The sequence below is a fragment of the Ascaphus truei genome, chromosome 12 (assembly GCF_040206685.1).
Source record: "Ascaphus truei isolate aAscTru1 chromosome 12, aAscTru1.hap1, whole genome shotgun sequence".
In the NCBI taxonomy this organism is placed as follows: Eukaryota; Metazoa; Chordata; class Amphibia; order Anura; family Ascaphidae; genus Ascaphus; species Ascaphus truei.
Window position 1 is genome coordinate 37214968 of NC_134494.1, and position 26269 is coordinate 37241236.

Here is a 26269-nt window from a genome sequence, read left to right on the forward strand (position 1 = left end):
TGGGCCGGTAATACATAGTGTAACTACAAAAATATGCAAAGTGCGGATTGTGTGGCATACACCTGTGCTGAAAAGTAGTGTGGTACAATAATCACAGACAAATGAGTTCTGCAGCCGGAGTATATTGTGGGGGCTCACAACCCCCCCCCCTCCTGTTAACGAATGGGGAAAATGGAAACAACCCTGACGCATTAACTAATAGTCGTAGCTATGTAGCGGTATAATAGCAAAAACTAAATTGAGGCCGAGGTCCTAGATGGCAAAGCGTATCAATGTAAAAAGTACAATTTATTAAAATACAAATTATAAAAATGTAATACACGAAATTGTGTTCCTCCTGAACCCTGATTAAGCTCCGGCCGCGTCCATGCTGACCGCACGATGAAACACCGGCGAAAGGGATCGTGTGTAGTGTGCGCGCGCGCGCACGTGAGCGTCGGGAAGAGCGAAGATACAGGAGACAAAATTATTTGTCTTTGTAGCGTGACAGCACTGTCATATGAGCGGTTCGCCCAATGAGAGCGAACCAGCTCTGTGACCTCACGGCCACGCCCCCGCGAGACGCCTCCCCGTCGCATCTACCCGCAGGACTCCAAATCGCTCCTGCTACCGGCGTGCGTGACGTCGCAAGAAAAACCTCTCAAATGTCCCTTTAATATTGAATTACTTGCAAGTTTTCCATAGGAATGATGGGATAAGTCAAGGAGGACAGACTCCCTGTATTTTCGACAATAAGGTTAACCTTTGTGGGGGTTTTTTAAATGACCCGTTGATGTTCTGTTTAAATGGAACCTATCTAGGCACGTAGGTAAGATTGCCTTGGGATAAGCAGTGGTGGTTTCCCCGCAGTATACTGTGTAGGTTACGTCCTGCTGGAGGATCCGTGGTTACGGAGGTGGCAGGATCCTTCAGCACGGAAGGGATTAAACCGCCATTTTGTGATACCTGCACTATATTTAGACGTATGAACCTTGGGAAGCAAGGAGCCCCAGAAGCTGAACTAAACGTACTTAAGGTACTACAGTACATTACCTCCTGGGACCAAAGTGAATGAACTCAGTGGCCTGTTTGAGTTAAATCGGAATCAATTGCAACATTTTGTCCAAGGCTACAAGCCAATACAGTCATCTGTTTGAAATCAGTAATGGAACCACCAAGGATGCACTTCATGTAACTTTAAGGTGGCATTTCTACATCAGTTTCAACATCGCCCCAACTAATCCTGCCTGCTTCACCTTTTCTTCCAGCAGACTTTGTAAAAAAAAAAAAAAAAAAATAATAAAATAAAAATTAATTTCCTAAATCAAAACACAAAAGGGTTTTTTTTATTGGTGAAATGGCATTTGAGTGCGTGCATACGTTACCTGATGCGCCCTGCTGCTTTAATTGGTGCTTCCACAAACTGACTTTGTATTCACATTAATATTCCATTCATCGGGTACACATGGTGCACCCGTGTGAAAGGAAAGTTCATTTCAACCCTGGAAATGTAAAGTTGCTGTTTTTTAAAAGGCTATATTTGAAAGAATAAAATTAGAAGCAATGTAATTGTGTCATTGGAAAGTAGTTCAGGCTGGCCGTAGCATTCTCTCAGACGAAGGTAGCAGGTCTTCAATCTTCCGTTGGAGAAAGGGGGTCTAATTTTCTAGCACCGTACATCGCATTTTTCCAGCACATGTCCCTGCCCTGCAGAGCTTACAATTACATTTTGGTAACCCCAGACCCACCCAGGTCAGGTTTTAATGATGCCCCAGCTTCAGCACAGGTGGCTCAGTGGAAGACAGCCATCTGTGCTGAAGCAGGGATACCCTGAAAACCTGACCTGGGGGGAGGCTTGAGGACTGGAGTTTTGCACTCCCCTGCGCTAGGTGACCAGGATGTTCCAACTTTTGAATACATTATAGATTGTGTGTGCATATGTATATGTATTCTGTGTACAAATATAAAAGCCATTTGCTTTTTTTTTTTTTTTCCCCCTTCCTGATTTCAATAGAATCTGAAATGACAGAGGCGTGTCCTGTAGACGATCATATTCACGTAGAAGACATGTCATGGAACAGCGGTATGTCTGACTTCTTAATAAAGATGGTTACCCACAACAGTGCTCCTACACGTTCAGTATATTATAACTTTTAAGGAGCTTTGGTTCAGCTGACTTGATCCTGGAGGAATATTCACTGCAGTTTGGGACACATTTCATTGGAGCAACATGAACATTTCTCAGTGTATTGTACAAGAGCTTTTAGTTCTTCACTCCCTTTATTGAGGTGTGTGGGCTTAATGCACACGGATAGCCAAAAATACTGGCTGGAAATATGTACACCTCAGCTGATGTCAACACTCTTCTGCTATATGGGCTAGTAGTGGTTTCCATCCTACGGTCTAGAATTTAAATCTGGGTTTTGCCCCTTTATTTTAGACCATTTCTTTCAAGATCAGCGCATCTTTGAGTTTGTAACTTAACTGGAAGTTACCATTCTAAGGCCACGTTTATAGTGGCAGCAAAGGCGCGCGCAAACAACAAGCCTCTTATAAAGGCTGCCCAAAGAGCGCGCGACCGAAAAGGTGCGACCATGCATGCGATTCTCGGCCAGACAAAGAATTTCGTCTTTGCTGCGTGACGGCCAGGTAAACCGCTCACGTGACGCCTCCGCGGACCTCACTGCAGGTTTCACGCGTGGCATCATGCGCTCGGAGCAACTATAATCTCGGCCTAAGTTGAAGCAGCAATACTTCTCTCTCCCCCCCCCCCCCCACACTCCACACACACTTTGTTTTTTCCTTCTCTTATTTGTATATGTAAAGTATGTGACAATGTATAATTCTACATTCATACCTAAACTGGCAATCCTTTGGTGCACTGTTAAAAATCCTTTATGGTGTTACTAACATAATGTCTGCTTTAGTCAGTGTAACTCAGCAACTACAAGGTATCCTTATATTACCAAGGTAACATTATCTTTTGTTACAGTTTGCAGCTCAAACTGCTGGGAATATTGGCAACAAAATATCCCAAACAGGAAAGTGTTGTAAAGATCTTGCACTGCTGGGGAGGTGTACAAGCCTGCTATACAGGCATACCCCGCTTTAAGTACACTCACTTTAAGTACACTCGCGAGTAAGTACATATCGCCCAATAGGCAAATGGCAGCTCACGCATGCGCCTGCCAGCACGTCCTGAACAGCAATACCGGCTCCCTACCTGTACCGAAGCTGTGCGCAAGCGGGGAGACTATAGAGCCTGTTACACATGCGTTATTTACATCAGTTATGCACATATATGACAATTGCAGTACAGTACAAGCATCGATAAGTGGGAAAAGGCAATGCTTCACTTTAAGTACATTTTCGCTTTACATACATGCTCCGGTCCCATTGCGTACGTTAATGCGGGGTATGCCTGTGTTACATACATGCTCCGGTCCCATTGCGTACGTTAATGCGGGGTATGCCTGTAGAAATCAAAGGATGCTTTAAACCTCATTAAAAATGGCATCAAGTTGAGTAATAATACAGAACGTATTTATTTTAAAATCTTGTATAAGATTTACTATGTTTTGCGGCTTTAATGTGTTAATTTTTTTTATTTGTAGATGAACAAAGTTATTCCTGCCCATGCAGATGTGGGGGAAGTTACACGGTTGCAGAGAAGGAAGTGGAACATATCTCCTTGATATACTGCGATTCATGTTCATTAATTATAGAAATCCTACAATGACAATCCAGTCTGTTTGTAAATATGCTACCAGATAAAAAAATTTATTAGCTGGACAGAAAATAAATGAAATGCTATTTCTTCAATTTTATTTGTTGTGCCAATGTGCAATCCCTGATATTTTACTTTTGAAATACGTTTGTTCGCTTTTATCCGTGGCACAGACTCTAACCTTTATTATAACACAGGATAACCATTTAAATGTAAAAAAAAAAAAAAAGTTTCATCCCCAAACATTTACAAATGATCCCCCTAACGGTGATAGAAATTACACGGCTTTGCTGAGAAACTATTCAATGCATATAACAGGAGTTCTGAAAAACCTAACAAATTTAACAGCTACAATAATACATTTTAGAAATACTTTGTCCTAGGTTTCTCAGGTCGGGTTGTACTTTGTAAAGTACATGTTGGGATTGTCAAGTTACGAAGGGTTTCTTCAGGGCAGGCAGTGTAGTAAATTAAAATGCAGGTTTGCCGTGATTCATCATAATCGTCTACATCTCGCCCCTATGTACCAAGGCTTTATTTATTGTACCGGTTGAAGACTTCAATTTTCATGAACATTTTTATCTTGGAAACCCACAGCAAATGCATGGTAAAAAGGATATCTCCATTAGTAAACCATTAAAACAAAAACACACAAGTATGTACTTTTAGCTTATGAAAATAACTCCTCAAATCTTTAATAGATGAATCTTGAAATCCTTTTAAACAGAACCCCAATTTAAAATCACTTTAACGGAAAGAGTCTTAAAAGATGTAACATTTTATATATCTAAAAAATGTTTGAAGGGTTCCAGGAAATGTAGCATCAAAAGGGGAAAAATACTGCATTTCACTTTAAAAAATGAGGAACACACAAAACGTATAGGGAAAACCAGTCAAACAGTATCGAATAAAGACATTTATTGTAAAGAACCTACAAGGTTTCATAAATTAAGTAAACTCTTCTTTAGAAGACATTTAAAATCTCAACATAAGAGCTGGGGTTCAGTCATCTTGAAGAATACGTCCATTTGGGCTGTCCTTCAGCAAGCCGAATGAGTTCAGAGGCCATAGCTGCAAAATAGAAAAGGTTTGTGTATACATAAATATCTACAATATGATTTCACCTATAATTTAAAGCGGAAAATATGGAGTCCGCCAGTTAAAATTCTTCGGGCCTCTGAATGGGGAAGTGTTTAAGTGCTTTCTCTCCCCTTCTCTCATCAGAGCACCTATAAAGATGTGGGAGGGGAGACTATGGCAGTACAAACACTCGCTGATCACACAGTGACACCACATAGAAGGGAATCACACCCCTCCCAAGTCTCACTTTAAAACATAAATTACAAATACTTATAGGTGTGCTACTCCGGCAAAAAAAAACCAATCTAACAATTTCCCAGGTGAGACCACCTTAAACACCGCTGGAATTAGTCCTATGAGGGATTGCCCCTTGATAGCTGAATTGCAAAGTGCAATTATCACTTATGCAATGAATTCCGCTTTTGATAGCGGAGAAAAAATAAGTTATATCAAAAGATGCAGCTTTTAGAAGTTTAAGGATTTAAAAGTCCGTGCACCGGAGCTTCACTAAAATTCTGTAGAGAAATAACAGTTCTGACCCAACAAAAATATTTCACAATGTAAGGATACGCAGAACATTATAAAATTATATTACGGAGGAATTCACCGTTAAATAAGTATGCTCTACAAAACATATAGTTGAATATACCTTTAGGCAAATACGCCCCCTTATAAGTGCATAAGGAACTGGCCCATAGCTTCTGGAATCAGTTGAATTTTGCAGATTGTCACCTTCTAGCCAGATATGGCCTTTTGGGACCTATGAGGGCAAAGCAGACCGCACATTACGCCAAGTACTTGTGTGACGAGTTTATTTCATCAATACGCAATATAGCTCATTGGATCTCACCGGAACATCTACCTTTGTTTTCTGAATGTAATGAAACAAACGCTTTTAGAATTCATGTTTTAGAAGTACTATAAATCAAAGAGGAGCTGGGCACTCACTAAAATAGTAGGGAGCGGTTTAGGCGTAGTATAAAGAATGATAGGTCCTTAAAGGGCGGCTCTATCATGTTTTGTACTAATGCTGATCCCGCACTAAAAATTGTAAATCGTTCTATTTTTTTTCCCAAGTGTCCATCTCCTTTTTGATTTCTTCTGGCTGAAAACAATGACAGAGAGTGTGCATCAGGGGAACCGGTTTCAATTCCTGGTGTCGGCTCCTTGTGACCGTGGGCAAGTCGCTTTATCTCCCTCAGGCACCAAGAACAGATTATAAACTCACCTGGGAAGGGACTGTCTGTAACATTCCTATGTACAGGCATACCCCGCTTTAAGTACACTCACGAGTAAGTACATATCGCCCAATAGGCAAACGGCAGCTCACGCATGCGCCAGTCATCACGTCCTGAACAGCAATACCGGCTCCCTACCTGTACCTGAAGCTGTGCGCAAGCGGAGAGACTATAGAGCCTGTTACACGTGTTATTTACATCAGTTATACACGTATATGACGATTGCAGTACAGTACATGCATCAATAAGTGGGAAAAGGTAGTGCTTCACTTTAAGTACATTTTCGCTTAACATACATGCTCCGGTCCCATTGCGTACGTTAATGCGGGGTATGCCTGTACAATGCTGCGCGCTGTCCTGGAATTGTGACGTGGTGAGTACCATTGCACTATATGAAAAAATGATTAACTTCCATGGGATGGGACCCCCCACTCTAGCTTTGAGGCACTTTGCTAGTTTCCTTGATACCAGTTTTTGCCATTCTTGGCTCTTTTTTTGAGTATAGCTCCTGTATTTGTTTTTTTAACTATAACATACTATGAAAAACTGATAGGAGGTTAGAGCTATGTGGCCGAGTCATTCATTTATTAGACTTCAAAAGAGGTCATTAGGATGTTGACTGAAATGCTGCCCTTCTGTCGCAGTAACAGCATGAAGAGGGCAGCCTCACACTCATCAACATCCTGAGGCCAGAACCAAGGCTAGACCTGTTAGTAGGCTCATGATGAGCTAAATGGTAATGGCTTGTGACATTAATTACAAATAATCTCATCATTTTATCGGAGTGGGCTTGTCAAAGTTCTAATTAAGATCACGGTTCAGCCTGTGTCTAGGCAGGATCGGCAACACATATTGCAATAACGTCCATCACAAAAACGAAAAGAAAGGTCTCTCTACGTTTCCAGAATTAATGAGGGTGACCTTACAGTATATATGGAATTGAACTGGGGAGCCCATGCAGCATGCACACAAGGGAGGATGAGGGTTAAAAATACAGTTAAGACATGACAACAAAAGCTAGATAGGTTAACAAGCTATGTAAGTGGCAGCCGCCTCTCCTATTGGCGGAGGTGCTGCTGCTGCAGTCAGCTTGGATTTTCATTTTCGCTAAATGGGATTGGCTGATTTTGCTATTAAAGCAGGAATCCCCCCCCACCCCCCAAGCCTCCAATGTTCGTATCCTGCCCTCTGACCTTTTGTCTTAAAAACAATTTTATAAATCTCTAGCGTCTGAGGTTACCATGGAATCCTCTACACTGGGCTCGGAAGGCGTTTCGTTTTAAACTCCCGGACGCTTAATATTTAAAACCCTTATCTCCTGAACGAAGCATCAGATTGAAATAAAAAAACAGCATTGGAAAGGGGCAGAGCTGTGTTCTGCTTTGTCTCATGCAACTTCCTATGAAATCATAAAAGAATGCAGTGTGATACATTTCCTTAAATTGCTACATTACACCAGGGGTCGCCGACCTCTGGCACGTGACTTCATTTGGAATGGCCCACGTGATGGAGCAAAAAAACATAACATTTACTGAAAAATCGATTAAGAAAGGGAACAGATTATTTTTTTTAAAAATTAAAAAAAAAAAAACAATATAAACAAATTGGTTTCAGCATCACACATACTTCCACGGCCAGAAAATTAGCTACCGCACATATTTAAAAAAAAAAAAAAAAGGGGGAAATTAAATTATTTTCTCCCCATTCCACAATGACACTGGGACAAAAGCTTGAAATTAAATTAGCTAGAGATTCAGCTGAAAAAAAACGATTCTATTTGTGACATTCAGCAAATCGCGTATTTTCCATTAAAAACAATGCAAATAACCTACAGTGGCATGTGGACTTTGAAATGAAGGAAGTCAGAAATTGTGTTTCTTTTTTTTTGTGATGAGGAAAACTACTTATACAGAACTTGGTTTCCACGTTACATACTGTAGGTGTATCGGGAAAAGCCGTTTGGCAAATGTTATGTTGAACTGTAGACGTCAGGTATATTTAAAAAGCACCTGCGCGGAAACAAAGATTTAAAAGTGATCCTAGTGAATGCAGTGGGTTCCTTTTCGGGAAAGGGAGAAAGGTAGAGAGAAGGTAAAGAAGGGGGCTTATGATCGAACTTAATCTCAGCACTGGACAATAGAAGTAAATCTTTGCTTCTCAGCTATCCCTATTCAGGTCTATTTAAAGTGCTTCCCACTTTGAAACAAGCAACAAATGTAATTGCTTGGTAGCCGGCGGGTGTTCTTTTAAAAAATGAAGCTTTTGTGAAATAAACCACAGGTGTTACCTTTCTTGATTAAAATGAAATATGATGAAAGAGTCGACAGTATCAGATGACCGATACTAAGTTGTAATGAATTGTACTTATTTGATTGGGTTCACAGCATGTAACTAATAAAATCATGTGACAAAAGTCTAACTAATGGTAGAGTGAAATCTTTTCACCAGGCAAGTTAATGCTCAAAAGTTTTAAATATATCTGGGGGAACCTTGCAGCGTCTGCTGATTGCAGGGGATCCGGTTTGTAACGTTTGGTAAATGTATGGAGAGGATGAGTTTGCTGTTTCAGATAGTTGCTCTTGGGTAGCTTGTTTTTCTGCCCATGAGGCTGCTGCTGCCGCTCTAGTGGCAGCGTGAGCTTCCATTTTGAGAAGCTTGTATTGCAAGAGATTCTCTTGACGCTGCAACCCCTCTTTTGTCCAGAAAATAGCACAGAAAAAGGATCTAAAACTTCTCACGTCCTTAATTCGCTGCCCATATAAATATAATGGTCTTGCTACAGCCAAAGTATTGTCACCAAGGATATCATGGCACTCCCAAACAAAAAAGGCCCCCACAATCTTAGCTTTAAAGAACTCTCTGCCTTAAAAGACCTGGAACAAGATCCAAATATTATCAAACCGGCAGATAAAGGCGGGAATGTGGTGATACAAAATAAAGAGGCCCATGTCACAGAGTGTCTACGTTTACTAACAGATAAGGAATGTTATAGGATTTTGCCATCAGATCCCACTCAGATTTTTGTGCGTGAATTATTTTCGATTCTCCAAAAGGGCTTAGACAGTAGAGTCATATCCAAAACAGAATTGGATTTTATTCTGATTAAAACACCTAGGATAGCGACTTTTTACTGCCTACCTAAGATTCATAAGGGTATACTACCACCTCCTGGCAGGCCCATTGGTGTAGGGGATCAATAATCTTACATCCAACGCTAGTATGTACCTGGATCAATTCCTTCGACCTTTCGTGACTTCACGTGTGTGAATGACCCTTACTCATGAGAATATCAGCACTGAATTATTGCAGTATGTATTTTGGCAAATTGGATGTAGCGTTGGGCATTTTTGTTTTTTGTTGTATGCATTTGACCATGCTCAGTAGCTCTCCTGTTTGACATAATATATATGCTTTATAAATGATGTGGTGGGTTTTGGTGTTCTTGAGCTTGTTGGGATATTGTGTGTTTATAGAGTGGATTCTTCAACCTTCATGGAACTCTGGTTGAGGCCTTTCTTAAAATCTTGTAGTAACTGCAAGATGATGCTTTCTCTGAAATTATATTGTTTTTGCACCAAGGGTGAAAAATCCTCCACACCATGTAGTACAAACTTGACGTAGTGGACTTCCTTGAATGCAACAAAGTTTTAATGGCTATGTAGGGAAACCCCTAGATTGCACAAAATACTTCCTCTTAATCTCCATCCTGTAAGCTATGAGCATTTCAGCTCCTGGTGCCAGACTGGATTAGTGGAAGCTTTCAAGGAGTCCACAGACAGCCTGAGCAGATCAGTTTACCAAATCCTCCTGAGCACCATATCAAGTACAGGGAAAGGCGGAAATACACCAGTAGAAAGTTCCACAGAATTGGCAAGGCGACTACGTCTTCCACCTTTATTATATCTGTGGTGGGAGATATACCTCCGTATCTTGAAATGTTGCAGTAAAGTCAACAGATCTATGGAAGGTTGACCACTCCCCTGGGTCTATGATTCTTCTGTTTACAGTTGTATAGAACAATCCTGCAATATGGATAACTGAAATTGCTTGGACATTCTGTACTGCTCATCTCAATATTCTGGTAACTTTTGAGGGTTGCGGACTCTCTGTTCTACCTTGGTTTATTATCTATGGTAAATTTGTCTTGAATACTGGCCCCCAACCAGTCTGACTGGCATATGTACTCACCACCTGCCACTGGTTTGGCAGCAAGGATCTTTCCTTTGCCAAACTGTCTGGCTCTCCCCCTCCCCCCCACTTCAGGGGATTAAGTCAAGTCTTTGGAGAAATGTGTATATTTTGAAAGAGATCCTGGGAGTTTCTGTTCCATAGACACAGGGAATTATTCTGAAATGGCCTTGTGTGAAAAAAGAACCCCTGGCACAATATATATGGTAGAAACCATCAGGCCTAGAAATACATTGTTCTGCTGTTGACGCCACATACAAATTTGTGATGTTAGACATATGATCACCTCTATTATGGAGGAAAAAATAAACAAGCTTTATCTGGAATCCCCCTGGAATCTCAACTTCTGCGGTGGCTACCAGTTGCTCTTCTCCCGTGACCTGCGCGGGTCGATAATGTTAGCGCCACATTCCAGTCCGCTTCGTCTCTGGATCTTGCTTTTACCAGCCAGTCATGTCGGTGGTACACTATTGCCGAAATGCTTTGCTTCCTTAAGCGTGTGGAAAATACTGCGTAAATCTGGTAAAAACCCAGACACGTTCTGGAAAATGTGTTTGTAAACCGAAATTCCGTATATTGAACCTTATTTTCCCATTGACTTCCATTATATAAATTAGAGATACTTGAACGCATCTCCGATTATATAATGGAAGTCAATGGGGAAAATCCATAGGCTGGATCAAGGCAGTCGTGTTTTTAGGGATGTATTCCACCCTCACATTATCACACAGATCACCTAAATGTACTGGGTAGCATGGGGCATTATCTAGGAGGAGTAATGCCTTGTTGTCAATATTATTTCTGGCGCAATACCTTTTAACAGCAGGGCAATAAAAAGTAGCGAAACATTCCTGAACAATGATTATAGTCGCCCATACTTGCTGGTTCGATCGCCAAATCACAGGTGGATTAGGCTTGGAGCATAACCCTGGGATTTTCAGACTGGTTCACCATTAAGGGCTTCAATTTAAAGTCCCCGGCAGCATTGCCTCCCAGAAGAAGCGTCAAGCGATCCTTGGCTGCTTTAAACCCTGGCACAACCTTCTCTTTAGAAATAAAAAGTCCTGTCAGGCATACGCTTCCAAAAAAGTCCAGTCCCGTCGGCATTGAAGACGTGGTGTGTTCCCCCTCCTTCAATTATATTTTTTTAGCATTTGGGAAAACTTACAAGCAGCGTCTGTGTCAGCGCTGGCAGCTTCACCCCTCATCTTAATGTTACGCAGACGGACACCTTTTAAATCTCTCAAAACACCCTTTTAGTAGCACCAAAAATTTCCATTCCGGAGCCTTCACCACGATCACGTGTTAAATCCTCAAACAAACTTTGTTTCCTTCTCCTCAATAATCATGGTGCTTATCGGCATATTACGCTTGTTCGGCACTGCGGTCACCACACTTAATATTCTTTCCATATTTTCCATCACATTACGTCTATGGCGAGACAACTTGGTAGCACTTAAAAGATGTCGTTGCCAGAGCACTTACTTTTCTTTTTTTCTTTATGGTCACGTGTTGGGTGAAATCCAGCACGGATAGCAGGCGTGTTCCACAACACGGTGGTATGAAGAGCGTGGGAAGATTCCGTAAAAGCGAATTTAGCATGACGTAGATTGGATTCAGACCCCAATGTAAAAGTTACGTTATAGCGAAGTTCTGGATATTGAGTTGCTGTATATCTAGGGATGACTGTATTTCTGATGTGATGCTCTGATAAGTCTGGAGATCCAATACTGGGTGAAACAGTACTTCTTCCTTCCGAACCACAGCCTGGGGTAAAAACTGCGACCATGGAACATCAAAAAAAAAAAAAAAAATCTCGTTCTGCAAAAACTTTAGAACCGATTCCCTACGTTCTTTGAACTTCCTCCGATCTCTTGGTACACCTGATGGCATGAATATTCCGTTTGGGGGAAATTCAGGAAATTTCACAGACTAATCTTGCAAAGCTAAAATAAGCTGCACCCACTTGGCCATGGATGTGTGGGACCAACAGTCTTTCCCCAACTGTAACAACCTTCAAAGAGGGAGTCTGCCTCCTTTCAGAAGGACGGATCATTTGTCAGGTGACAATTGTGCCTGGATCTGTCTTAATTTACCCTGCTGTCTGGATGGAGAGCTCTAGGTTAACTGCCTAGTTGATCTGAAGGATGTTTGAGATCTTGGTATCTTGCCTCAAGGCAGAAATAAACTCTCCCCCCAGTAATCTTAGCAATAATCCAGTCCAATTCTGGCCCAAACAAAAGACCTCCCAAGAAAGAAATTAAAAATAGCTTGCATTTTAAAAACATTCTGCTGCCTAAAGCTTGAGATACAAGGCTATTCTAGCAGCAATCAACAAAGAGGAGGATCATGCTAGAAGCATGATCGGGTCAATAGAAGAATCCAACAAATCAGGCAAAATAGAACAAACCTTTAAAAAGTTGTGTCTCGATATACCTGGCTCAATGGCTTGTGGTAACTGTAGACACCTGATCTTCCTAGTGTGTGATAAATATGTAAGCTGCTCCCATTGTTGAAAATACCTGCTTCAACACGCATTCAATTCTTTTAACCATTGTATATCTGAAGGCTGCATCCTCCAGAGGAATCGTGGTCCTTCTGGTAAGCCTTGTTACCGCCACGGCTACCTTGGGATGAGATTCTCAGCTGTCTTTATCTTCATGTCTGAACTGATACATCTTGTGAAATCTTCTGGGTAAGGAAAACTTCCTTCCAGAACATTTCCATTTAAATAAGCTCCTTTATTAAGTTGTGTATAGGAAGGGTTTTTTTTTTTTTTTTTTAACCCAATAATTTCTAGCCAATGTATTGATCCTGTCCTTTACCTACTGTAGGGTAGCAAACATTGCTTAGATTCATTAATAACAAAAATTGACATTGCAAAAAAAAGTTGCACAGCCAAACAAATCTGGGTGGACTCCAGTTAAAAAAATTATTTATTTACCATGCACCCGCCCATTTATATAAGGCACTAAATCTCAGAGTGGAGGTGGTGGCCGTACAGGGGTTCAGGGAACAGACCCACACAGGTCCAACAAAGGAATTGCAGGTAGCTTCCCGCTATCGTACCCGAGGCAGCACAGACGACCTCTGGGGAACCACGGAGGTCAAGCAGGAGCAGGACAGCACGAAGATGGTTGAGACATCTGCTAGAGGCGAGCAGGAGGCCCGGTTAGGTAAAACAAAAAATCCTGGCAAAAAATAAAAAAGTGTCCTCCATGTTGGTGGGACACAAACAAGTAAGGGAAGATGAGAGACAGGTGACTATTGTATGCAGCCTCAAGTCAGCCGACTTGTGTCCGCTAGGCGAAAGTGACCTAAGGCCCCACTATGCGGGGATGCGAAAGAAATCACGCTTTATTCAGAGCAGTGCACATTGGATTTCTACAATTGGTGTCAGATTTATAAAATAATCCAGTCTTAAAAGAGCAATTCCAATAGGGCGATTTTTTAAAAACATTTTTTAATACCAGGTTTGGAGCAGTGGGGTCTCCAGAGCTGAAACACATTTATTTCAGCTCAGACGACCCCCTGATTTCAGAGATACTTACCTCTGAAAGGGGTGCAGTTACCTCTGCTTTTTAAAGCTCCCGCGTCACATGGGCCTAAAGGAAGCCGCACTGGATGACGTCACAGCTTCCTATTGGCCCGCAGGACGCGGGAGCTTTGAAGATCGGCCATTACGTGATCCCTGCTAGCCAATCGGAGTAGCTACTGGCACACCCTACGGAGGCAAGTATCTTCGGAAGCAGGGGGTCCACTGTGCTGAAATAAATGGGGTCCAGCTCCGGAAACCCCCTGCTTCAATCCTATGTTTTATGCTTGGATTGCCTCTAAGCACGTAAAACCATGCTCTACTGTGCCAATGTTTCCAAATATTGTTGTTAGCAAAAACCAATAGTTCCAGTTTATCAGCTGCCGAGAACTGGGTTTGCATGCATCTATATTTCTTTTTGCAGACTATTTTTGAGCAGGAACGGTAATCAGGAAGGCCAAACGCAGAATGCAAACAAGTCACATTTATCGGCACAATTATGTTACATGTTAAGAGTTAAGGGATGAAGGGACCACATCAGCTACGAGACAAATTTCACTTTAGAACAAAAGTAAACATATGTTCAACCCTCACGTTAACCCCAGCGAGCACGTTCACAGCATGTCGCTACTGATTGCCTTGCGAGCGTTGCTGAGAAATGTATACGTATCTCAGGTCTTTATCACCGAGTGGCAAGAAACTAGTTCCTTATTTACAGACCTCGGCTCTATTAAGTGGCATTAGAAGGTACTTCTTCTATTTAAGTGACACGAGTGCTTAGCTAGGCTCGAGACATGCAAGCTGTTTCATGCTTATTTCCCCCTGTTCAAAAGTAGAAAGTGCAGGCGCAGAACATATGGCATCACAGAGCTGAAAGGTGAAGCAAACAGTTTAGAGTTAAATGCAAACACGCTGTGTCCAGCATTACAGTTGCAATGTAGCATTGTATTTTTAGCACATGCTCAATTATAATCATTTAAGGCAGGGTTCTCAACTCCAGTCCTCAGGGTTTCAGGATATCCCTTTTTCAGCTCAATCAGTGGCTCAGACTGAGCCACCTGTGCTGCAGCAGAGACTGGATGAGCCACGTGTGCTGAAGCAGGGATATCCTGAAAACCTGACCTGTTGGGGGGGGGGGGGGGGGGTTGAGGACCCCTGATTTAATTTACCTTGTTTCAAAATCTACAGGACTTCAACCAGCTTACCTTTCCCCTGTATTAGATATTTTACAACTGAAGTGTGTACCATCAACAATGAACTAACACAATGAACACCGTTACTGCCCTCAAAGCCAGTTTTTAAATAAGAACGTTTGGTCATTTACATTATCTGATCATATTTTGTTTGGGCTGCAGCCAAAAAAAACATTAAGACCGGTTGCCCATTATACTTGCATGAAATTAATATCATTCAACATAAAATAGGATTATTAAAAAAAACACACAATAGGATTATTAAAAAAAACACACAAAGAGCACATCTGTACAGAAAATATTTATATATTTATTCTGTCACTTCATATTTTTAACAAGCCTTTTTTTTCCCTTTTGGAAACAATGCAATGAGAAATTTACATTTCTATCAATTCTTCATCAACATCCGTCTAGGTTTGTAACTTCGGTCTAAAAACTAGAACAAATCTGTTTTAGATTTTATTAATCCAGAACCATTATATTGGCTTGGAGTAGCTACATTAGTGAGGTGCCATGTACATGTACTGCACTTATCATCTGAGATCTGACTCCAGAAGACTGTTCATGGTCCCAAGGCTCAGCAAAGTATCCGGCCGCTCCTCCTTCTCTTACCGTGCACCCCAAAACTGGAACAACCTACCAGTCTCACTGCCTCCTCCAGTTTAAATTCTTTCAAATCCAAAGCTGTCTCCCATTTTAATCTGGTCTGTAACTGTTACATACGCCCATAATATATATTTTCTTTAACTGTGCATGCAATGTCTTGTATATAATACTGTATATACCCTGTTCACTTATGTAACTGTATTTGTAACCATGTATTATTTGAAATGTAACTCTATGCCCAGGACATACATGAAAACGAGAGGCAACTCTCAATGTATTACTTCCTGGTAAAACATTTGATAAATAAATAAATAACATGGACAGACAGATGTTCTGCTACATTACCTACATAAGTGTGTCTCTTGAGGAAGTCCGATGGACTGCCAGTACATACTTTGTCGCCTTCCAATCCAATCACCCTCTTGCAAATGTTAGTTTTTGGATTGTTTGGGCTTTTTGCAATCACAATATCACCCCTACATAGACAAAATAACAAAACACAGTCAGAAAATGACAGTAGGTTTTACATTGAAGAATCAAGTTCACATTTAGACCTCACAAAAAGATGATGGTCTAGTGCAGGGGTGCTCAACTCCAATCATCGAAACCCCCAAACAGGTCAGGTTTTCAGGATATCCCAGCCTCAGCACAGGTGGCTCAATCAGTCCCTGCTTCAGCACAGGTGGCTCAGTCTTTGACTGAGCCACCTGTGCTGAAGCTGGGATATCCTGAAAACCTGACCTGTTGGGGGGGGGGGGGGGAGGTCTATAAGACTGAAGTTAAGCTCCCCCCTGGTCTACAGCATATATTTGAATAAAAAAAAAAAAACACACAAATAACCCCAAAACCTTATGAATACAGGATCTGCACCTGGTATTCTGATTACATGCCAAACTAGGGCAAGTGTAAGCAATGCTCCAGTGAAGCAGCGAGCCACAGAAAATAAAGCCAACGGCAGCTATGTCAGCTCTGTTGGGACTGAACTCCCCCCTTACTTCTAGCTGGGGACAGAAAATGCCAGCTGCCTAGAACAGACGAAGAGAAGAAAAGCAAGTTCTCATTACAGATATGTGGGGGAGAAAAGGTGCAATGAGCTTTCTTGTTCCAAAGTAATAGAAGTGGCTAGCATCAGCTCAATTAAAGGGCTCAGGCAGTGTTAATCAGAGGAACGTGTGCCAGACAGCCAATGGTTATAGGTGTCGGCTTAATGAGAGAAGCATTATTTTGCTTCCTCTGCTGGAAATAAAATTGAAGGAAGAAAAAAAAAAAAAGGGGGGGGGGGGGTTATATAGGCGTTTACATCGACTTCAGCTACATCGTTACAAACATGAGGTATGACGCACTTTTGAATTGAAAAAAAGTGTCGACTTATATTTTCAGATAATAAGACATCGTAGTTCCTAATTGTTGGCTCCATCGAGGGTCCAGAACACTGCGGATAAAAAACCAGAGGGGAAACCTCATGTTACGACATTCACTAAAATAAATATATTTTACTTTCTATTATATTGGCAGGGGAACTATGTACTTGGGCTGAGAAGTTTCACCCACCATTAAGCATTGTACTTTGTATAGCAAATCGCTAGGTGTCTAATATGTCACAGCTATTCTATTTTAATCGGACATGGGCAGCAATGTCCACAGATGTCAGGATGCAATTGTCTGATTTGTATCATGTAGGATACTATACGCAGAAAGGAGGGTGCCGACGCCAACGTCACAGGTGACGACGGAGCATACACATGATATGGGGGGTGGCCGCCCCAGGGGGATTGTGGGAAGACGGCAGGTAGCCATGATGGCTATTTAAGCACACTGGATTGAGGAGTGTTCATATTTCCTCTTGACAAAGGGTTGCATCACGAAACGTTGAGCATTTCTCAGGTGTGTTAGCCCTTTCTGTATTTCTATATTTTAATTGCACTATTTATATTGTGTTTTTTGTACAATGCTAACAATATATAACTTGTGCATACTTTACACTGAGTGCATGCGGTTGTTCCCTGACTGTATGATGTAAGTAATGCGTAACTACTTGTTTTGGAACAGCAGACACGCGGCTCTTTCTCACTCTGTCCCTTTCTCAAACTGAAGCAGCACTGAAGGGGACAGGTTTAAGGTAAGGTCCCTGGTGGTGACTGCAGCGCGTGCGGCACACCTAATCACTCACCTCAGTAGTGGCAGGCCCCAGTGTCTTCGTGTGTGTTGGCTCACGCAGTGCGGTGGCGCGTCAGCCAGCAGGGGATACAATACGATTGTGTTCCCGTGCGGCGAAGTGGTCACATGGTGCGCTGGGAGCCAATACGAGGGGAGGTATGGGGAGCCAATGGGAGCGCAGCTACTGTTGACCAATGGCCGCACCCCCATTTGGCCATGCCCCCGCGCCTCCCATCAGACCGCGGTTTTAAGCTGTGCACGCGCCGCCAGGATGCCAGGCGCGCGTGCAGCAGCCTCCACCGGGGACTTAGCCTTAGGAGTTCTAGGAGACGTAGAAGCTAGAAAGATTAGTAATTAATCTGTGTATTTCAGCAACATATGTACAAGTGTAAATTACAAATCATTCAAAAAATTAAAATCCTCCGATAATCTTAACATGTAGAGGCCAAGTTTGAAAGAGATCGTCCCTCCTTTCCCATTTCCCTTTAACAGTAATCGATAGGTACGAAGAAGCTGGGCGTTAGTATGGACCATGTTAACATGCATAACAAGCAAAAGGTGACCCTGTGTGCTCATTTGCATGTCATTTCCCAGAATCCCTGGCTGCAGTGGAAGCATTGTATGCCAAGAGATAAAGGGAAAGGCAGGGTTGCAGACCTGTGCAAGACGTGAATGTGCTCACACCGTGGGATTTGTACTTACTAAAATATTAGAAGTTGCTTTATCCGTTAGAAAGTGCGTAGTAAAAACACTATTGTTTCACATTGTAGGTGCAGCAAGGCGTCAGTAAAGCAGGAGATACTTACTATAACTATTTCTCCAATGTATTCAAAAGTACAATGCGCTATACAACCATATTGAATGGCATATCCTAAGAAACCGAAGGTTTTCCCAACAACTCTTCGAAGCATGCCGAGTCTGTACTGGATACACCGTGGCACTGTAGGAAAAGAGCAAGAAAAAATGCTTCAAACAATAAGGATATGGATGTCCGATAATCGCGTTCGCGACGGTTACGCCTAAACATTGATATAGAGCAGGATTGTTCAACTTGCAACCTGTAGGCAAAACCTGGCCGCCGAAGGGCCTTGGCCTGTCTGCCCCTGCTAATTTCAGGGCAGTTTTTCCAGACAGCCACGTGCTATTTTTCACAAACTCACTATAATGCTAAGGGGATACAATGCTATGGTACAGATGTTATACATACTGTACTTACCAAACAAAGTATGGCGTGTGTGTGTATAATGATGTTATAGTACAGTTCTGGCCCCTGGATAATTTGATGGAAATCTCGGTTTTAGAATAACGCTATTAAATAAACAAGCACTGACTCTTTTTATTTAGATCAATGTTGCAATCCTACATGGGACAAATACACATATATAACACCCCTTTCAATAGATGCATGCAACCGAAAAACAAAAGTGATACCACACAGTGAAACATACATCAAAAGACGGTGGTACCCAATGCTACATCCAATTGACAAAACAAATGGTAATAAGTATAAAGTTTAAATACTTTAATAATAATTACTTGGTTATTTAGCTAAACCCTCTGGCCAAAGCGTCTTAAGCCTGCATACTACGTCAAGTTATAACCAAATTAATGCAGGTCCTACACTACACTGTGAACCCTTCTCTTTACCTCTGTATGAAGGGAAAGAACCATAGTAGGTCCTGTTCTTGCAAAGTGAAAAGAGGATGTAGCATTGGGCACCACCGTTTTTTGTTGTGTACATTTGCCACGCTCAGTAGCACTCTTTTTTGACACAAATATATATTCATGTGGTGGGTGTAGGAGTTTGAGCTAGCTGGGAATGTGTGTTAACACAGTGAAACAGTTGACAGCTGTGCGATCCTCTCAGACATGAAAATGAATTTTGTTATAGAAAATAATAGTTTTTTTTTACAGCATGAGAACCAGCGGGTCCTGTGACGCCGAGCCAGTTCCATGAGAACCAGCGGGTCCTGTGACGCCGAGCCAGTTCCATGAGAACCCGCGGGTCCTGTGACGCCAAGCCAGTTCCATGAGAACCAGCGGGTCCTGTGACGCCAAGCCAGTTCCATGAGAACCAGCGGGTCCTGTGACGCCAAGCCAGTTCCATGAGAACCGGCGGGTCCTGTGACGCCAAGCCAGTTCCATGAGAACCAGCGGGTCCTGTGACCCTGAGCCAGTTCCATGAAAACCAGCGGGTCCTGTGAGGCTGAGCCAGTTCCATGAGAACCAGCGGGTCCTGTGACCCTGAGCCAGTTCCATGAGAACCAGCGGGTCCTGTGACCCTGAGCCAGTTCCATGAGAACCAGCGGGTCCTGTGACGCTGAGCCAGTTCCATGAGAACCAGCGGGTCCTGTGACCCTGAGCCAGTTCCATGAGAACCAGCGGGTCCTGTGACCCTGAGCCAGTTCCATGAGAACCAGCGGGTCCTGTGACCCTGAGCCAGTTCCATGAGAACCAGCGGGTCCTGTGACGCTGAGCCAGTTACATGAGAACCAGCAGGTCCTGTGACCCTGAGCCAGTTCCATGAGAACCAGCGGGTCCTGTGAGGCTGAGCCAGTTCCATGAGAACCAGCGGGTCCTGTGATGCCAAGCCAGTTCCATGAGAACCAGCGGGTCCTGTGACCCTGAGCCAGTTCCATGAGAACCCGCGGGTCCTGTGACGCCGAGCCAGTTCCATGAGAACCAGCGGGTCCTGTGACGCTGAGCCAGTTCCATGAGAACCAGCGGGTCCTGTGACCCTGAGCCAGTTCCATGAGAACCAGCGGGTCCTGTGACGCTGAGCCAGTTCCATGAGAACCAGCGGTTCCTGTGAGGCTGAGCCAGTTCCATGAGAACCAGCGGGTCCTGTGACGCTGAGCCAGTTCCACGAGAACCAGCGGGTCCTGTGACGCTGAGCCAGTTCCATGAGAACCAGCGGGTCCTGTAAGGCTGAGCCAGTTCCATGAGAACTAGCGGGTCCTGTGACGCTGAGCCAGTTCCATGAGAACCAGCGGGTCCTGTAAGGCTGAGCCAGTTCCATGAGAACTAGCGGGTCCTGTGATGCTGAGCCAGTTCCATGAGATATTTACTGGTGAAGTAACCAGGTTTAACACTTTTGCAATCCAGAGGGGTCGCGGTACCGAGTGCCACGGTCCCTCCGGCACAGTGCGGTCACATGAGCGTGGCGGCCATTTCCCAGAAAACAGAAGAGGAGTCATCCTCCATGTCACTACTGGGCTGATCCCGTCCTATGCTCCATGGGAACGCAGAACACGATCCAAGCAGGACAAACAAACCTCTTTGGGCATGATGTAGTCACTACATCATGGCGCCCCCAGAAGTGCCGGTCTCCATGATGTAGCGACTATGTCCTGTTACACCCAAAGGCTGACAAACCTCTGGCAAATAGGAAGCCGCAACATCATCAGTTACGTCTTCCTAATGGACGGCCGTTTAAATTCCAATTAAAAAAAACAGGAAATTATACCAGTAACTTCACCACTAAGTATCTTGGACACTAAGAAGTCCCAGGAGCCAATAGCGCAGCTCCGAAGGACGCTCTGGGTTTAATCCTGTTATAAAATGGGGTTAGTTAAGGGTGATTGCTACTTTAAAAGAGAGTAAAAAAAAAAACACGAGCAAAAAAAATAAACATAAATATACATACAAAATAAAAAGAAACCATGCCGCAGGTGAAAGAACCTTGTAAATAACTTGGCGAGTATGATTACCAAAATATCCTTATGCAGGTTCAGATTATGAGCAGAATATGGAACACCATTGTACACAGGATTTAGAATCTGCTAAATAAATGTTATTGCGATGGCAGAAATATAGCACTACGGACAGTATAAACTAGGGGTCTATTCCAGGGCAAGAGTTCCCAACCTTTAACTAGGAATTGTTATAACTGTGAGGCAGGTTGTTTGCAAGATTGCAGTACATAGATCTAAAGATGAATATCGAATATTACATCTAAATTTCTTTAGAAGGGCAGGGAGAACTAAAAATATAAGATAGATATAGATATAGATACACACACATATTGACACACACACACACACACACACACACGTTGAAATATATGTTCGATTTGTGCAACTCATTTAGCTTTGTAAATGCTTTGTGCGACTTGTATTTCGTTTATATACTAAAATCCTATGTTTAATGTATACACCAGAAAGCCTTCGTTAAATAAATACAAAAATAAAGTGTTTGTGCAAGGTTGTCATTACTGCTTCTGTGGGAAAGAAAAATTATACAAAAGGTTTTCCCGTTTCATTTCCGTACACACACTGACCACTGCGGCGCGACCTATCTCGTAAGCATTTAGAAGTCATTCCTATGGACAAGAACATTTGTATGTGGGAAACTAGGACATTGATCAGATTCGTCTGCTCTGTGTGCATAACTATGGCTTTCTATGATATAGAGCAGGGGGGTGGGGGGGAGGGGGGGTTCAATTGCAGTCCCCAAGCAGGTCAGGGTTTCAGGATATCCCTGCTTCAGCACAGGTGGCTCAAAGGCTCAGTCGTAGGCTGAGCCTCTGATTGAGCCACCTATGCTGAAGCAGGGACGGATTGAGCCACCTGTGCTGAAGCTGGGATATCCTGAAAACCTGACCTGTTGGTGGGACTGGGACGGGGGACTTTGACTGGAGTGGAGCACCTTGGTTTAAACCACTGCATTGCAACCCTTGTGTTCAGTTTCCATGGATTCTCATCAGACAACACACGGTGCCCACTGAAACAGTGTATGCATTAATAGCAGTACAAACATTGAAACCAGATTCAGATCCTTGAAACCCCCTAATAGAAAACAATACGATACAGATAAATCAAACCACAGAATCCAGCCTGCACCCACCGACAACCAATAACCTACTTTCTAAGAAAACAAAAAGACAATTTACAGCCTGTGCCTAGCAATATGTCATTCTAAATGAAGTCATTTCTACATTTCTTTATTTTTCTGCTATGGGCCAAGACGCTCTCTGGCCACATTGTTCCATGAATACATTCTGCGTCTCCGTCACCTAATTTTTGTTTATAAAATTAATCACAGCTCGCAGGGTAGAAATCGCTTCGAGCTTCGTGAATGACATCCAAGAGATGGGAAAGGATTAGGTCTCCGCTGTAGCCAGTTAAAGCGCCAGGTGGCTTTTTCTGCACTGAAGGTGTTACCGATAATCCCATTACACTGGTACTAAATCTCGCAGACATCAAAATTATCACCGAGGTTCCTTTTCATCCCATCCTTTCCAAATGACTGGTAGTCGCTTCACCTGAAAGAAGTCAAATCCACATGCAGCTGCTGTTTTAGCAGCCAGCCGACTCCCCGAGAATGCCAATCGTGTTGCAATTTCGCTGTGCTGGTGGCCCCATATTCCCTGTCCAATAATACATCTGTTAAGAAATCCTACAGCTACAAATCAAGTTTAATCCTACCAGGGACCTCATGTTGGTCTCGTCTTCCAAAAAGGCAGCAGGTTCTGCTGTCTATCTCTGTGACTGTCTGGGGAATACCCTTTAAATCCCAGACCTACTTAGAAGAATAAGCTAAGGATCACAAAACATGACCTCGAAAACCTTGATATGACTATATTCTGACCCAGAGGCATTCATTCTAGGCGAAGATTAGAACTTTGCATAATAAGATTACACAGCAAGTGAATGATATCAAGGGAATATCCATATGCGGCCGCCTGGTTTTCTATACACAGCTAGTGCTACACAATATGCAGTATAGACGGAACAGTGCCTGCCCTTTCTAGCTGAAATAAAACAGATTCACATAAATTAGTTTGCCAAGTCGAGGCTTTCTAAATCCTCCATTACATCTTTTATTGACGGCCCCTCTGAGAATTACAATCGCAAATGTAGTCTTCTCTTTTTCCACAGACATCATGATCCAAATGAAATGTTCAACATTAGGGCCAGAAAATAAAGCACATTGTTTGGTGTAATCTAGGATTACAACTGTGAACATAATAAAATTAAGCAATCAATGCAAGGATTTCGTTTTAGCAAGCATTCAGCGACAGTGTGGGAATAGAGGTTCATTTACCTAGAGGAACAAAACGCAGTCCATATAAACTGTGGTTAAATAAAAAGATATTTGACAGACACATAAGTGTGTGTGACACACACACACACCTATTTTAAACAGGTTGCGCTACAAACACGTCCAATTCTACACCCTTTTATACTAACAATTACTTTTCTTTAAGTTTGAGGGAAGAACTCCAAAGGGGGCAGTGATCCTACTTGTTGGAAAGGTACGATTCGAAAGATCGGCCCACCCCGTGAACAGTGTTCATTACAGCGAAGGACATCAGGTCGTGAGCGCCACGACCTTAATTTTCTTGCAAGCCGTACAACTGACATTCCAAAAAAAAAGGTGCCACGGCAAAAAGAATGAACTGAAATTTACTTTTCATCTTCACAAAACCAGCCAGAATATTTCCTTGGTCTCTGCTCCTTCATTTGATATATATATATATATATTTTTCGTTATTACAAAAGAAAATCCATACTTTCATATATGAAAAGAATTGATTTTGAGCAGGTGGCGGGTTTTTAAGGGTTAAAGATTGGAAATATTCAACATGCATACGAAACCACAACAAAAAAAAAGTGATTGATGTTTAAAATGTGCTTATTTTGCATTAATAGAATGTGGATCCAATCTATATGCTGGAAAGTATAAGGAAATGGTTATGATTTGGGTATAATTTGTGTTCCTGGACATCACTGAATTTGAAATATTTGAGGTCAATACAAAAAGATATTTCAACATTCATTCTACATTCGGGGGGGGGGGGAAAAACCTCTTACTTGGTCATTAAAAACACATCTAAATATCAATGGATGACTGCATTATATACAGTCTTCGTTAATCCCTTTATTTTTTGAAATCCATGAATAAAATTCATCACTCTTAAATACACTGAGCCCATCAACCAAGAACAAAAGCATATGCACAAAAGGGGTTTAATACATTTCAAAGCCCACAAGAGGCATGTTCTCATTAAAATTATAAATTACACAAACATGGAAAGATTCTTACTGCAGTGAAGCTAAGCAGATTACACGAGACTCTGCGCTCCAAGTGATAACCCACCGCGGCCTTCCCCAGGTGGGGGCATCGAACAGAAAGGCCAGCACCCCAGCGAGGGGAAAAGCTTGTGATCTTTCATTTCTGTTCAGCAGATGACAGCCAAATATTTTGATTATTCTGTTTGTGCTGCTAATCTTGTAAGAAAGGATACCAGCGATAGGATCGGTTGTGAACTCGACGTGTTGCTCCTCTCGTAAATAACACTTCAATGAATTAGATGCTTTCATATCCTGACTTCATTGGCAAAGCCCTACCCCAAAAATAATCAAACCTGGACAGGGCGGTCAGTAAGGTGGATCGATCTAATCAGCCCCATGCTCTTTGCAAGTGTACTAGCCATTAGGCTTCACAGAGTAACCCAAGTTAAAACATTGAGAACGTTCATGATGCTTAACACCAGTAATACCAATTGCCAGGTATCGTATTTGTGGACACAGGACAGATACCAAAGACAAATTATTTAGCAAAATGATATTTTATTGTTCATGCTCTGGCTGCTGACCGTTCAAGGCAAAATTCAAACGGCAGCCTTATTACATGCATACCTACCTACCTAAGGACGTGCGGCTTATTTTGGATTGGTGGTGGGTCACTGCCAGAAACAAGTTAGCCGCAAAGATGACCTGGAATTGCACAAATACAGTCAGGTTATACTGTGTCAGTACACACGGACACGGGGTATAACCAGACCGCGCTATACACGGACACGGGGTATAACCAGACCGCGCTATACACGGACACGGGGTATAACCAGACCGCGCTATACACAGACACGGGGTATAACCAGACCGCGCTATACACGGACACGGGTATAACCAGACCGCGCTATACACGGACACGGGGTATAACCAGACCGCGCTATACACGGACACGGGGTATAACCAGACCGTACTATACACAGACACGGGGTATAACCAGACCGCACTATACACAGATACGGGGTATAACCAGACCGCACTATACACGGACACGGGGTATAACCAGACCGCACTATACACGGACACGGGGTATAACCAGACCGCACTATACACGGACACGGGGTATAACCAGACCGCACTATACACGGACACGGGGTATAACCAGACCGTACTATACACAGACACGGGGTATAACCAGACCGCACTATACACAGACACGGGGTATAACCAGACCGCACTATACACAGACACGGGGTATAACCAGACCGCGCTATACACGGACACGGGGTATAACCAGACCGCACTATACACGGACATGGGGTATAACCAGACCGCACTATACACAGACACGGGGTATAACCAGACCGCACTATACACAGACACGGGGTATAACCAGACCGCACTATACACGGACACGGGGTATAACCAGACCGCACTATACACGGACACGGGGTATAACCAGACCGTACTATACACAGACACGGGGTATAACCAGACCGCACTATACACAGACACGGGGTATAACCAGACCGCACTATACACAGACACGG

At 42.8% G+C, this 26269-nt stretch overlaps 2 protein-coding genes across 4 annotated transcripts in view; one reads left to right on the forward strand and one right to left on the reverse strand.

Annotated features, from left to right (window-relative positions):
• The window catches only part of DNAJC24 (DnaJ heat shock protein family (Hsp40) member C24), a 29363-nt gene extending 25557 nt beyond the window's left edge, over positions 1-3806 (forward strand). The window contains exons 4-5 of the mRNA XM_075567338.1: positions 1994-2062; positions 3594-3806. Of these exons, the coding sequence (XP_075423453.1) occupies positions 1994-2062; positions 3594-3718 (194 nt within the window). The 3' untranslated portion in view covers positions 3719-3806. The remainder of the gene's footprint in view (positions 1-1993; positions 2063-3593) is intronic.
• Positions 3807-4609: 803 nt separating this feature from the next.
• The window catches only part of IMMP1L (inner mitochondrial membrane peptidase subunit 1), a 32448-nt gene continuing 10788 nt past the window's right edge, over positions 4610-26269 (reverse strand). For 2 of the 3 annotated variants that reach the window (XM_075567335.1, XM_075567336.1), the window contains exons 2-6: positions 18510-18643; positions 16890-16978; positions 15896-16022; positions 5436-5546; positions 4610-4777 (exon numbers count right to left, since the gene is read on the reverse strand). In XM_075567335.1, coding sequence (XP_075423450.1) covers positions 4709-4777; positions 5436-5546; positions 15896-16022; positions 16890-16978; positions 18510-18614 — 501 coding nt within the window. In that variant the 5' untranslated portion in view covers positions 18615-18643 and the 3' untranslated portion in view covers positions 4610-4708. Of the gene's footprint in view, positions 4778-5435; positions 5547-15895; positions 16023-16889; positions 16979-18509; positions 18644-22717; positions 23148-26269 lie in introns of those variants that run through there. The other variant, XM_075567337.1, reaches the window with a different exon arrangement.